Consider the following 16405-nt stretch of genomic DNA (forward strand, 5'->3'; position numbering starts at 1 on the left):
TTATGTAATACCTATTTTATACTATTTTAAAATGCATTTTCTCCATTAATTGTTTGATCATTTATTAATAATTTTATTCAATTCAATTAATTATTAAATAAAATTAAAAAATGTCGACAAATTCAATAGAAATCAGACTTATTCATTAAAATATTCAAATTATTAATTTATGTTTAATATATTATATATTTGTAATATAAACCTAATTTAAGTTTAAATGCCTCACTTTTTCAATATCAATATAAAGATATTGTATAACAAATAATTCATTAGAGATTATACTATATAATCAAATAACAATTTATTAATAAAATTGAATTAATGTATTACATTGAAATTGTTTTGAATTTTAATCAAAAAAGATTGATTTTATAAATTAATTTATCATCAAAAAGATTAAAAATAAACAATTTATGTTTTTGTCAAATTTAGTCTATTGTCACTAAAATAAAATGTAATAAAATTGCTCAACAATAACGAAACATTACATTTCATTATTGATTAAATAAAACAATAGTCAAAAAATTTATTAAAATCACTGAAAATGTGGTCACAAATGTTTTCGTCACTAAAAACTGTTAAAACAAATAATCTTTTCGCGTCTTTCGTCGTCTGAATAAAAACATTGAGTTCAGAGTATTGATTGATTTAAATAACTGATTCATGCATTCAGTGATCATCGAGTCGTTGCTGAAGTCACATGAATACCAAATTGAAGTCAAAGCCAATGAACGCAACTTTAAAAGCCTCTGAAGTGACAAAATGCCAGAACTGGTAATACCTGTCATCTCACCAAACGTTCCCAACTGTATGTGCTTTAAATTATAACAGTTATGAGACATTGCAAACAAAGACTCGTCGGTAATTTCTGAATTAATACAATTTCTAAGTATTAATAACTCAAGACAACGACATCCCATAAATAATTTAATCATTTGGCTGTCAATACAATGTGCTATTGAACCACATCTTCCGGTAAATTTTATGTCCAAATGTCTCAACGCTTGCAAATGACTAATGCAAGCGATGGCCGAAAAGTCATAGTTATCGGTATAGGTTTCAATCACTAATTTCTTGATATTAATAAAGTTATGGCACAACAATTGCAATCTCAAACTATTAATATATGATTTACTAATAATAAGACTTTTCAAATTATAACACACTTTGCTTTCGATGAGAATATTTAACAGATCTGAGCCAATATTCACTGATATTTTTATGAGACAAACATCAGCCAATGTTTGCCATCGATGGCTAACTTGACGACAGCTTATAATATCAAAGGCACTTAATCGCGATATAATATTAATTAACAATTCGTTTGGTAAACAATTAAATGTTACCATTTTATTACACAAATCACTTATTGATTTATTATTAATAGAGTTACAAAAATTAATAAAAATATATTTAAGCAAAAATATTATTAGTTTACTAATTAATAAACTGTTTAATTTTTACCTAATTTAATTGTATAACACATGAGTTAACATTGTGATACGGTATGTACTCCACAAAAATATAACATTGTGTTAATCAAAATGGCTAAAAAATTAACTAATTATAAGTGTTTAGAAAAATATTAATGCAATTGTATTTGACATGTTTAATGTAAAATCAAATTGTAACTATGAGTTTGAAAATTGAAAAATTTGTGAAGTTATATTTTGTACATAATGTCAAATATTTTCCAATAAATCTATTTAACTTATGAATTGAAGCACTTAATAGAAATTTTCAATCTTTGATAATCATAAGATACAACAATATCTTAATAATAAGTTTACGATAACAAACATATTATTATAATAATCTAGACTTTTCATACATATCATATGTACGTAAAGTTAATAAATTTTGATATTAAAAATAAGAGCAAAGTTTAATATGTAATTTTAATGCTTATTTTAGCAATAATTGCTTCTAAAAATTATTTCTAAAAACACTATTAATTTCTACTAAATATTTAAACCTAAACTGATATTAGTTTTAAGATTTACGAAAATTTATTTATTAAAATTGTTTTATTTTAATTCAATTGACTAATTGGTAGTTATAATAATGGTCAATAATAATAGTAAGTATTAATTTTATATGAAACAAAACAATTAGTCCTATGATTTTTTTTGTTGTATTTAAATTTTTATAAACGTTAATAACTTGTATTTAAATATTAAAATTTGTTAAGTACTGATTTTATCAATTAATTTGATGTTATATTTAATAGAAAAATAAAAATTATGCATATTTTAGTAATTTAAATATAATATTAATTAACTTTTCATTTTGCTTTTAACTATAAGAAATTTATTGCTAGAGAAAAATTTCTTATATTTATCATTCATTAGATCCAATTGATGTCAAATGTGTTTGAAATTGTCATTTTTATTTAGTAATAATCACTTAATATGCAAAAGTTGTTTCTAATGGTCACAAGAGTCCACCATATCTTTACTTTTACTTGACTAACAAGTTTGTCATTGAATAATGACTTGAGTTTTGAATTTGTCTCAACAATTAATTGATAACTAATTTTAAACTGTGTTCGGGTTAACAATAAGATTACTGTAACCTAAAATTTTAATTGAAATTAATGTTTATTTAATTAATCAGATTTTCCTATTACACACCATTTCATCGGATACTTTATCTTTATTGAGAAAATTTCAGATATGGTTAATGTTAATTAGGAATATCTGCCGTATTAGACAATAAACCAATTAATTAATTAAAAATAATAATAAGAGATATAAAATTTTAAAACTATAAACAAACATTTTATTGCTAAGGTAATTATTTTTTAGACTATTTTTATTACTTGAATATATTTAAATATATTAACTTTTAACATATAAATTTTTATACAATCAAATCAATTATCGAAAATGACAAAATTATTTTAATAATAAGTTAAACAATAATTAATTGATAAGTTTGGAGCAGTCAATAGTTTTATAATTTTGATCATAAAATCTTTTGTCGACTTTATTTAAGTCCAAATAAATGCGTCCATAAGTACATGTATGTGTCCGGAGCCGATCATTTTGGTTGTCATAATAGCCGGTAATTACATAATTGGAGTCCATTTTGAAGACTCGTCCGCATAATTCCGAAGTACGAGTCGTCCAAATGCGTCCCGATTTCATGGCTTTGCTTAATTGGTCGCTAGTCTTGTATACGTTAACCACTTCCATGTCATACCACGAGTTGAGCTCATCTTCAGTGTCGTGTCTTTCACTGGTAATCGTTATCTGAATTGCAAAATCAGAGTTACAATAATATTGGGCTACACTTAATGGTCCGCACCGGCAGCCCATACATTGACATAATAGACCACTAAATGACAGTCCAAACAACAGAAAAAGATAACTCATAATTTTGCGACTATTTTATATAAAATTTTCGAAAAAAAATAATTTTTTATTATAAAATATCGTTTTTATACACTTTATTCAAAAAAGTCGTTCATTGGGTTATTAACATTTGTTTTGCGGATAACCTGAACAAACATTTATTTGTTTAATATATATTTTATTTATTGTTAATTTAAATTACATTCCAATTTAGTTGTTATAAATTTAGGCGGATAGAAATAAACTATTTAATTATCGTTATATAATATAACAATTGTAGTATCATTTAAATAGTGAAAACTACTCATTAACTTAATAACACAACATATTAATTTAAAGAATTTTTTTTTCAAAAATTATGCAAACATTAATTAAATAAAATTTATTAAATATAAAATTAGATGTCTTATTATTTAATTTATTAACTATATAGTTAATATTTATAGTTTATTTATATAAAACAATTTGTTTATTTACGTGAACTTTATATTGTGAAGTTCATTAAACGCTATATTACTTTTTAGTCATAATAATAAAGTTTTTTATTGTTAACTACAGTATAATAATAATATAGTAATAACTATAAAATTTTTAAAGCAAACTAATTGTTAAACTAACTGTTGTTAGCTTTACAACAAGATTCACATAAAATAAAAATAAAATAAACATTTGATTTGATTTTGGCCTTAAACTTGATATAATAAAACTATATAAAAGATACTACTGTACTAACATTATACTTAAAACTATTAATAATAAAAAAGTTAAACAAAAAAGTGTGTTTATATTGAATCTAATTATTTAATTGAAAGCTATAATAAATATAATAAACAAATATTGACCATCAACTACAGTATGTTAAGCTATGCTTATTGAAAATTGATTTCCTATTCAACATTTAATGATTAGTACAGTACAGGTTTATTGGTTTTTAAGTTTTTACTATTGTTATTATAATAATATTATGTTTATTTAAAACTTTGCTAAATACTCAAAATAAATGTCTCCTATTTTATAAAAACTGTTTAAATTTAGCATCATAAAGTATCTTAATATTTATTTATAGTTTATATATATATACGTATTTTTAAAATTATAATAAAACTATTTTTATTAAATTAGATGCAGTATAATAAAAAACTAATTTTTTTAAAAAAATGTTTTAAATATATAATTTACTACAAAATAATTTGAGATTTTAACAATTTTTACTCCACATAACAGTCGATATACTAAACTTTAAGTAGTCCTAAGTTTGGGGATAACGGTATGTGAGTGACCATCACTTTGTACAACATTTAATGTCCAATTAGACTGTAAAACACAAATTTATATTTCTATTTATATTGAAATAGACCAACAATTTAATACTACTGTTATTACCATTTATATTATATAATTGTTATATTGGTTTTGTGTAACTTAATTATTATCCAAACAAAAGCAAATAAAAATGTCTTATACTTAACTTAATTTACAGTAATGTTATTTGTTTTCCATAATAAAAATTTAATTTTTTAAACCTTTTATCATTAAAATACTGTGCTTTGAAATTATTGATTGTCATGAAAAACCATAATTTAACTGTTTTTTAAAGTTCAATGTCAGCACTGTTACTAATGATTTAAACTAATGAATATTTGTGTTTAAAATATATAAATAATTTATGATTACTAAATTTTTTTATTGTATCTTAATTCGTGTATTACTTATTGCTAAGTTTTGTTTATTTTTTATAAATAAATATATCATAATTATTGATTTATATTATTGTCTAAAATTATATTAGGTAATCTTGATTTAAAAGTTAATATAAATAAAGCAACTATTTTAATTAATTATATTAAGCCTTTAGTTATAAATAACAATAAAATATATTTTTTTAATAATTATATAATTTATTAAAAATAATGTATTATATGTCATTATTTTGTTAAAGATTTATTGTTTTAGATTTGGGACTAAAATTAGAAAATTATTTGTTTTGCATATATAAAACATTTTATTTATTATTAAAATTTATTATTAAAATTTTCTTAAAAAGTTGTTTTCAGGTTTAATGAAAATAATAATCAGATAAAATTTTAATTATTTTATTATTATTGTTTATATTATATAATATTTGTTTTGCTAAACATAGTACCGTACATTGTTATATATTTAAAAAAAATTAAAAAATAAACAAAATCGGTTACCAAAAATATATATTTTGGCAAAAAGTACTGTCAATTATATAAAAATAAATTACACAAATAAAATATCAATATCACGTTTAACTTAAACAAATATAAAAATTCTAAATAATTATAGTAAAATAATAAAACAAATGATATGATTTTACATGATTTACATGATTTATATGATTATTTTTTTATAAATAAAAATATTTCTAAAAATAGTGATTTATAATATTAATATAACAAAATATTCTAAGTATTTTATGATAGCCTATCATTGATAGGTGTAAATTTTTTTAATGATAAATAGTATTTATATTACTATATTAATACTATATTTTAAAAACTTACTTTATCAATGTAATTAAAAATTATTAATTGAATATAACATGAATATTCAAAATATTACATAAAATATGTATTTATATTTGAAAAATATAGTATATTTTTATTAATATTTTTTCTATAATTAATTTTTAGATTACAATATCAATAATGATATGTATTATTAATTAATATTTATTAATAAAAATAATTTTTTAATTTAAAAATATGAATGCATCTATAAATCAATGGATTTTTTTTAATTTTAAGATATTTAGTAATAATAATAACGATTTATGAATATAATTATTAATTTGATAAATATAATTTATTAATATTTATTTAAATGATAAATAGCTTTATAATGGATCGACAATATCAGGTACAGTGAGTGCAATAATAGTATCACGTTTGCCATCAAAAACAATAACAAAATATCGCATTTCAAACTAATTCCCATATTTAGTAATAAAGTGCTCGTGATTTGAATAAAATGTAAGTTTTAATGTTATTTTTAAAAAACATTTATAACTTTTTACAAGTTTAATGACATTTTACTTGTGTATCATATAACAACAATATTGTAAAAATAATATATTAACTATAATTAATTATTTTATATTAAAAGATTTAATGTCTAATAATTGTTAACAAATTGCTTTATAGGTTAAATGCTAAACTATCACTAATATGACATTAATTTTATTTAGTATTACAAAACATAAATAATCTAAATGTAAATTAATTAGCATTTATCGATATACATCATATAATTATCAGTTATACAAGTATACAGTACATTATAAGTGCATAATTTATATTTAGTTATATATCTTTCAATAGTAACTTTGAAATATTTAAATTATTAAATTTCTGACAATTAATTGTATAATAACATTAAATTTATTTATGATTAAAATAATTAAAATAAATTCATATGTCAACAAATTAAAACTATTTTTATACTACATATAATTTTATAAATATATAATTTATAACTTGTATAAATTTAATAACACTAATTTACATATTAAAAAATAATTTAAATCATTATCAATAATTATTTAGCTAACAAATTAATACAAATAAAAATTTAAGTGTAATGATAAAGTTTAATTGTTAATGTGTATAAATTTAAGTTTTCAATATAAAGATCATATAATGTCATCGACATATCATATAAATTTATATCAAAGACAAATTTGTAATTTAAATAATAGTTTTATTGTACAGAAATTAACATTCATTTTTTGAATATATCACTACTAATTGATAATATCAATTAATTAAATCAAATATAATTTAGTTAAATAGTTAATTATATTTTGTTTATTTATAATTATTCAGTACCTATATTACTATATTGAGTACTGTATTACAATTACAAGTATATTATATATATATTAAGTATAAATGCGATATATTTAATCAACTTGTGATGAATCAGTCTTGACATAAATCAATTGTAAGTCTCCATCGATTTCAAGCATATTAGCTGTGGTAAAGTCAATCAATTGAGAGATATAATCACAAGAGTGGTGTCCATTAACTGATATACGAAACCGATTGTCAATTATATCGATTTTAATTTCAAAAAATTGTTCGCTTGTATTGGTCTTGAATGGGAAGTGTTGTAAAGTTGTCTCATTCTTAGTCCACTTATTATCAATTCTGCTTTTTCTTACCACTTGTTTATTATCAAAGTCAACAGTGATAGCGATGGCCACATTAGGTGGTTGTCCATCACTATTTGGTGAACATTGAAGGCAAACTTGAAAACTTTTTGGCGTTTTAAATACCTGACCGTTGATTGTTATAGTCATACCATTTCTTAGACAGTTATAGACGGGTTGACAGAATGGTATCGGAGGATAATAGATAGTCTTCTGTGACAAAACCATATTTGAAACAATAGAGTGACGACTTGTATAAAGATTAAGGTTGTGATCAATCTCTTGTTTTATTTGAATCTCTTTGGATGGTGTGTCAACTTTATCACCATTTGTTAGCATTTTATGTGAAGTTGTCTTCTGATGGTTGAATCCATTAAGAATGTCTTTTGCAATGATAACTGATTCAACTTCAACATCACCTTCAATGCTAAATATACCGATATATTGAATAGGAATTCTATAGATATACAGTCCATAATCAGAACCGTTGATTAATATCTTAACAAACGATTCCTTAAAAACAAACTTCACTTCAAACCACTGTTTTCTAGCAAATGGAAAGTCATTACGAGGTTTTTCTTGTGGACCCCAATGGGTGCCAATACGACTGTTATTCACTATATATCCGTCTTCATCATCGAAATGTGGATTAAATTGTAGGGCAATATCAGCACAATTATGAGCAACACTACTGATCTCTTGGCCGACAATAAAGCTTAAAGTAAATTGATTGGCAAATCGTGGCACTCGTCCCCTCACTATAACACATGTGTTGACATCAACTCCCGGTTCCAATAATTGCCAAAATGGTATAAAAGGTCTTTTTATTATTTCGGGCACAAACTGTCCGCAATCACTCATATTTTATTATTTTTTAACTAAAGCTTTTAAATAAAGTTTGCAACTAAACTCAAATTTTTATATTTTTCATCCATAAACTCAATTTAAAACTTTGAATAATAAATAATTATGATTTATTTCCAAATAATACAATAGATATTATTGTGATTTATGATATCAAATAGATATTATCAATAATACAAATAAATTATTTGAAATAATATTATAATGTAAATGAATCACAAATTAAAATGCTTTGTCACACAACACATCATTATATTAAATATATACCACAAGACCTCCTCTTTGAATATTATTATTATTATTATTATTATTATTTAGAAAGAGTTGATGCGTGAAGACTAATAAGTTATCATTTATTAAACTATTTATTATTAAATAATACAAATTTTTTAGCTAATGATGTCATTTATTTCAATAATAACATATTTCTAGATAAACTATAGTAATAGAAACCCAAATAACCGTATGAATTGAAATAAATGTTTTAATTTTTTTAAAGTCAATATTTGCAATAATAACTTATTAAATGTAAAGTCATATAATAAAAACAACAATTTTAAATCTATTAATTTTTTTGCTAGTTTTCACTCTCACACTCCTATTTAGTTTAAGATTAATTTATTAATTTATTTCAAGGATATTAAACAATACAATTGTCTCTTCATCACAACATTTAATACATAATTTAAATATCCGACACAATACATAATAATGTAAATAATAAAATATAGTTATATATAATCATATCACTTAATAAAAGCCTAAATTAGCAACATTTGAAGGTTTTTAGTAGTGGTATATTGTGTTATACTGTAATCGTAAATAACTATCAAATATTATTTCTATGAATGTGTTCATTAAAATTCAAATGTGCTTTTCAATTGCATTCAATTCTATATTCATAACATTTTTTGCAATAATATTTAACATTTTCAAGTTTTTTTTGTGGTTTAATTTTTTTTGGATGTCATCATAACATTAACATTTAAATAGATTTATTAACAATAGTGTATCAAAATTAAAATATGTTTATAATTTTAGTTAAACTAGTATATTACTATACATAGCACTTTTAGCATAGTCTAAAATATATTATAGTAATTTAAATTACTTTAAACATATGATTTATTTTATATTTTTACATTATTTGCACAAATAGTTGTTCTAAAAAATGCATTTTTTATTTTTTTATATATATATATTATATGGATATTGTGTTACATTAAAATAAACTGCGATTATTTATCATTTCAAATATATGTAAAAATTATTATAATAATAAAATTCAACATTTGAATGCTGTCTATATATTTAAAAATCAAATATGTTCTCATTTCAAGAGTATATTTATTAGTTAATTAATCACTTGAAATGATTATATATTTTCTATAATTAATTGAAATATTGATATATTTTAATGTATTTTCATTTTTAACTATATTTTATCACTAAATATTCGTGAAATGTATTTTTAGAAAATGATAGGTTTTAGTGAATACATTAAAATTATTACTATTGTTTGAAAATATATTTAAAAACAAACCAATAAATAAATAATTGAGTAAACTATCAGTATCAATCAAAAATATTATAAAAATATATTCTGTATATAAAAAGTTAAATAATCAATAAAAATTTAGATTCAAATTTTTATTGATTTATCCAATGATTGGACTTAATCTATAATTTACATGCAAGTTTAAAATTATAATTAATCAATAAAATAATTATAATAATTATCAGTTTATCACATTTTACATATTAACTATGAAAATATTTTATTAAATAAATTTAATATAACAAAAAAAATTGTAAAAAAATGATAAACATACTGTATTATAAATATAATGTGATTAAACACTTTTTATATTTTTGGTTCAAATTATAATAAAAAAAACTTTCATAATTATCAATACACTTAATAGTTTTTGAATCTAAATCAATAAAAAATAAGATAGATCATTTTAAAAAGTTATATACAATAGCTTACTATAATAATTATATTCAATATTATAGTTAAATATTGTTATAGAATGTATTGAAATACTTTATATTAAAGTAAATTTATAATTATATTTAGTGTTTTATAAATTATAGTTTTTATCTATTGATAGATGAATCTAACAAATACTCAAAACAATAAACTTATTGAAAACTATTAATAAATTAATGAACCAATAGTTATGTAACGTATATAAGTACTGTAAAAAATATTATTATAAAAATACTAAAAGGTTAACAAGGTAAATTAATAATTATTGTAAATTATATAGTATTTAATAAATTTATATGTAGTATTTATTATATTTTACAATACAAATAACTTATACCTAATGATACATTTTAATTTTGTTAAAATTTTATATTTAAACTAAAGCTTAATTTATTTGAAATTCAAGTTAATAACTAACTAATTGTATTATTAATGTATAATTTATTAAAATTTATTAAACTTAACGGAATATTAAAAAATATTTCAATTTGTATTTTATATACCAATTGATTAATTTGATATATAGTACGTAATGTATGTATAATAACAATATTAATGTATTAATAGTGTATAATACAAATTGTGTGAAATATTTATAAACATTTTCAATGCATTACAAACGTTAATAATGAACAAAGAAATAGTCAAATAGTATACTATTTCTACTATTAATATCTAATGAATGATATGATAGTCACACGTCTTATTGAAAGTGTGTTGAGTTTGTAGTTATTTTTGAGTTAGTGTTTGATCCGATCGGTGATCAACTGGTGATTGACAATTGTTGGACACATTTAGGTGATTGTAAGAGACAAATATGGTGTCCATACTGGCACAGGTGGACACATCACACGATGATATGATCCACGATTCACAGATGGACTATTATGGCACACGACTGGCCACGTGTTCATCCGATCACACGGTTAAAGTGTTTGAAATAGTTAACGGTCAACAACGGCTGTTGGCCACATTGGTTGGTCACGAGGGACCCGTTTGGCAGTTAGGATGGGCTCATCCCAAGTTTGCCAATTTGTTGGCCTCTTGTAGTTATGACAAACGGGTGATTATCTGGAAGGAGGTGTCACCCAATCAATGGGACAAAGTCTATGAACACATTACTCACGACTCCAGTGTTAACTCTGTCTGTTGGTCGCCACCAGAGTTTGGCCTTATGCTGGTCTGTGGCTCCTCTGACGGCGCCATTTCTGTCCTCACGAGTCAAGGTATTCAACCATTTGATGACTTTGTGAACAATAACTATCTTTGATTGCGCTTACCTTTTCTTTATGTACTCTTTTTAATGGGTCTTAGAGGCAGATAAAGTGCATAAATTATACTATAATTATCATCTCTTTGGTCATTAACCTTATGTGATCCCAAGTGAAAAATAATTATTACATATTATTTTTATATTATATAAAAGGTGACAGTAATTGGGACTCAAAGAAGATAACGAATGCTCATTCTGTTGGTTGTAATGCCGTGAGTTGGGCGCCGGCCATACCATTGTTGGGCAATAATAGCGATACAATGAATAGACAAATAGTCAAGAGGTTTGTGTCCGGAGGTTGTGATAATTTAGTCAAAATTTGGAAGTACGACGAAAACGACGAAAAGTGGATCGAAGAGCAACGTCTAGAATCACACACCGATTGGGTTCGGGACGTGGCCTGGGCTCCCAGTGTAGGCCTACCCAAGAGCTATATTGCCAGCTGTTCTCAAGACAGACGTGTAATAATATGGATTAATACGATGGACTCACCTAACAGTTCTAACTGGAGTTATAAAGTATTGAACACATTTGATGACGTTGTTTGGCACGTGAGTTGGTCTGTTATGGGTAACATACTCGCCGTTTCCGGTGGAGATAACAAAGTTAGTCTTTGGAAAGAAAATTTTGACGGCAACTGGATTTGTATCAGTGATATGACTGGCAATAAAGGCTAACTCAAGAGCACTGGTATATCATCATCGCTTTAATTTTAATTCATATATATATATATATTGATAACGCATTGTATCAATAATTGTTAATAAATTCAATTCAAAGACAATTGTGTTCATCAATAGATATCACGTACTCTATATACTGTATAATGTATTTAATAATAAACATTTTGTTGTTTAAAATATCAATAATTTTATAACTATTTAAGTTAAAAAATGTTTTATTTTTAATAAACTTCTGTAATAAGTTTAATAAAATAATTGTAAATATAATAAAAATATGATTTAATTAATTTAATTACTGTATTTGATGTATTGAATAAAATTTATTAATACAGTCCACTAAATATTAACTAATGTATTAGTTTTCTAATGTATAGCTATAGCTGTAAACGTCTCTATTGTAAGTCTAACGTCAAAACATTGTATTAAAAGGTAAACAAAACAAACAATTTTTGAGACAACAGATGATTAGGATATTTGATATTTAAATATTAATTGTAAGACAATTTTGTGTCAAATTTATAGATAATGGCTTTTCTTCAGGTTTGTCACTATCTGATCAATAGTCTGTTAACTTATTATCACCTTTTTAGTGGAGACGATTCAATTTCTTTGAAAAACAGATCCTCAAAGACGAGTCCAATCCATTCAGTGATTTGTTAAGGGTTTGTATGAATAATTTGATTACTTTTGGTGGTAATGATGTCATACCTCTTGGTATTATAGAAGACACGCATCACGTGTTCGAGTTCTGGCGGATCACATATAATCGTCGGCGACAGCAATGGATGGATACATATAATCGACAGACAGTTGCAGTTCTCATCGTTTGTCGCCTACAAAGTGATAGTTAGTCACTGCCATCAAGTGATATCTTCGGCCTATTTGTTTACAGTTGGTGGCGATGAGGCCGGTATTAATCCTGTCGTCAAGATATGGAATCGCGAGAAACTTAATGCAGAAGGAGTTCCATACTGTTCACGAGTAATACGACTGTCGACCGGATTAATACCGTCGCCGGTGACGGCAATTGACGTGTTGGACACAATGATGATGTGTATAGCCTTTGCCGACGGACATATACTTTTGTTTAGAGGAGATATAACACGAGACAAAAATTGCAAACAAAAACTGATTGCCATATCCACGAGTCCTGTCACTGGTCTGGCATTTAAAGTCAACAACACTCCCGGCATTAAATCAATGCACAAACAAATTATTTTGTTTATATCAACGAGTAAAGAGATAATTAGTTATAATGTGACCACAAGAGACAAAGAGATCAAAACTATTTTAGATGCCTTCGGATGTGATGTTCGCTGTTCTTGTCTGAAGAATGATCCCAAACAATTGGAAGCGCTATTTATTGTGGGGCGTAAAGATGCCATTTATTTTTATCAAACCGATGAACGCGGACCGTGTGTGGCCTTTGAAGGCGAGAAACTAATGCTTTATTGGTATCGAAATTATTTGATAGTTATCGGCAAAGAGACGCCAACTTCGATCAACAATGAAAAGCTAAATGAAGTTCAAAACATGCAAATAATTACCATTTATGACATCTCACACAAATTTATTGCTTATTCATCGCCCATTCCTCCTGTGAGTGAAGTATTTGGTGAATGGGGTTCTCTTTATTGTATAACCACTGATGGCCGAGTAGTATATCTTCGTGAAAGTGATACACAAACTAAACTCGAAATGTTATTTAAGAAAAATCAGTTTTCTTTGGCTATTGATTTAGCAAAGTCTCAACAATACGATTCTGATGCTCTCTCAGATATATTCAAACATTATGGCGATCACTTGTACCGTAAAGGTGATCACGACGCGGCTATTGCACAATATATACATACTATCGGCCGATTGGAGGCTAGTTATGTGATACAAAAGTTTTTGGACGCCCAACGAATACATAATTTAACCGCTTATTTACAAGCACTTCACCGCAAAGGTTTGGCTAATGAAGATCACACAACATTGCTGATCAACTGTTACGTCAAACTTAAGGATAAGTCTAAATTGGATGAGTTTTTAAAGTCGGATGAATACGATGCCAACATTTGTCATTACGACGTGGAAACTGCTATCAAAGTGTTACGACAGGCCGGCTATTATGATAACGCTCTCTATTTGGCCACAAAACATAAGCGCAACGATTCATTTCTCAACATTAGTTTAGAGGATAAGCACGACGCCAACGCTGCCATTGATTACATGAAACATATGGATTGGCCTGAAGTTTGTGATTATATGAAAAAGTATGGACGCATTCTTATGAATGAAGAACCGGACAAAACTACTGATATACTCAAGAGGTTGTGCACTGAGTATAAACCTGAAGGTAGATCTCAAAACATGACTTAATTGTCTAGTATTTACCGGTAATGTAAACATATTTTTACTTTAAAGAACAATCATTGGATGACCAGATAGTGACCGGTTTGGATCTGTTGACAATGTCTGAAAGACAACGTCCGAATCCAGAAGAGTTTATTCATATATTTGTCAAAAACTCACAGAAACTCATCGATTTCTTGGAATATATGATAGAAATGCGTGACAACGACTGTTCGGCTGAAGTACACAACACTTTGCTTGAACTTTATTTGCAATCTTATAAAACTGAGATTAAAGAGGATGTAAGTCCTATAAAAATTAAAAAAGTTATTTAATTTATTAATTACCTGTAATTGACATTTTGTTGTCCATTACAGGGTTTAGCAATAAAAGAGTCGCAAATTTTAAAGTTGTTGAAGAATAATGAAGCCAAGTATGAAGTGGAACAGGCAATGGTATTGTGCCAAATGAGTCACTTTGACGCCGGTTTACTATATCTCTATGAAAAAGCAAAGATGTTTAAACCAATTCTTAATTATTACATATCCAATGGTAATGGCGCTAATGTTTTAGAAATTTGTCAAAAATATGGTAACGAAGACTCTAATCTATGGGTCGATGCTCTCTGGTATTTCTCAAAGACAGAAGACAATGAAAAAACAATTAAAGTGATCAATGGTTTGTTGTTTTGAGATTTTCTACAAAAAAAGACAATCTATTTATTATATATTTTTAATTTAGAAATAGAGACCAAACGATTACTCCAACCGATTATGATTATAGAGATATTATCGCGGAGTGAGTCGGCCACACTCGCTGTCGTTAAAGACTATTTGGTCCGATGGCTAACCCGAGAGAACGAACAAATGGCTGAAAATGACAAACTTATCGATCAATTCAAGGACGACACCGAACGTATGCGACAACAGATCGATGAGATGAGAAGTGCACCGAAAGTATTTCAAGCGACCAAATGTAGTGCTTGTAATCATCAGTTAGAGTTACCATCCGTTCATTTTCTATGCGACCATTCCTACCATCACCACTGCTTCGAGAGTTATGCCGCTGAAAATGATTCCGATTGTCCGCTTTGTTTGCCTGAAAATAGGTTTGTATTAATTTATTTGTCTAAAAAATTACTAATATTTATATATGTCTAGTATAATACTTTTGAAACTCATTAATAGTTATTAAAATTAAAATTTATTATAAATTATTTAGGAAAATTTTGAGTCAAATTCATACATTAGAAAATGTTAAAAATGTTAACGAAATGTTTGAAAAACAATTACAAGAATCGGACGACTGTTTTACTGTAATATCTAATTATTTTAGTCAAGGAATCTTTAACCGATTGTCGCCCCTCACTGATGAAAGTGTCCTACAATCCGGTGCGTCCGGTCGACCCAATACTTTAAATTTAGTTAATTATAATACATTTTAATATATATATAATAATATGCAGTCTATACTGTAATGATTGTGGTCAGGTGTTAATGATTGTCAATTGTCAGGTTTAGCTCAATAATATGTAAGACAATATAAAAAAATTAATTTTAAATGTAAGTAATGAAAAAATTGTGACCACGTGTTTAGACCAATTGGCATTAATATGCAACTAAATTAATTTAATATATATATATATATTCTATACATAAAGAGTGTATTTTTGTTTGTAATGAGATTTTTATATTTATTACAGTATATTATTGTACAGTAAATACT

At 25.2% G+C, this 16405-nt stretch overlaps 4 protein-coding genes across 4 annotated transcripts; 2 read left to right on the plus strand and 2 right to left on the minus strand.

Annotated features, from left to right (window-relative positions):
- Positions 1–2924: 2924 nt before the first annotated feature.
- Positions 2925–3379, minus strand: LOC128958116 (uncharacterized). The gene has a single exon (XM_054303931.1). The coding sequence runs from the start codon at positions 3375–3377 to the stop codon at positions 2925–2927; it is 453 nt and encodes a 150-aa protein (XP_054159906.1). The 5' UTR covers positions 3378–3379.
- Positions 3380–7281: 3902 nt separating this feature from the next.
- Positions 7282–8391, minus strand: LOC128958118 (galectin-4-like). The gene has a single exon (XM_054303932.1). It carries the CDS (start codon positions 8389–8391, stop codon positions 7282–7284), a length of 1110 nt encoding a protein of 369 aa, XP_054159907.1.
- A 2622-nt stretch (positions 8392–11013) lies between these two features.
- On the plus strand, positions 11014–12506 carry LOC128958689 (protein SEC13 homolog). The gene is made up of 2 exons (XM_054304593.1): positions 11014–11613; positions 11814–12506. Exons 1-2 carry the CDS (start codon positions 11205–11207, stop codon positions 12335–12337), a joined length of 933 nt encoding a protein of 310 aa, XP_054160568.1. The 5' UTR covers positions 11014–11204; the 3' UTR covers positions 12338–12506.
- A 267-nt stretch (positions 12507–12773) lies between these two features.
- On the plus strand, positions 12774–16128 carry LOC128958682 (vacuolar protein sorting-associated protein 11 homolog). The gene is made up of 7 exons (XM_054304584.1): positions 12774–12883; positions 12934–13005; positions 13067–14684; positions 14753–14982; positions 15058–15358; positions 15422–15788; positions 15902–16128. Exons 1-7 carry the CDS (start codon positions 12869–12871, stop codon positions 16122–16124), a joined length of 2826 nt encoding a protein of 941 aa, XP_054160559.1. The 5' UTR covers positions 12774–12868; the 3' UTR covers positions 16125–16128.
- Positions 16129–16405: the final 277 nt, after the last annotated feature.

This window comes from Oppia nitens, unplaced genomic scaffold (assembly GCF_028296485.1).
Source record: "Oppia nitens isolate AA-2021 unplaced genomic scaffold, nextdenovo-longstitch-racon4-pilon3 scaffold3_pilon_pilon_pilon, whole genome shotgun sequence".
NCBI classification, from domain to species: Eukaryota; Metazoa; Arthropoda; class Arachnida; order Sarcoptiformes; family Oppiidae; genus Oppia; species Oppia nitens.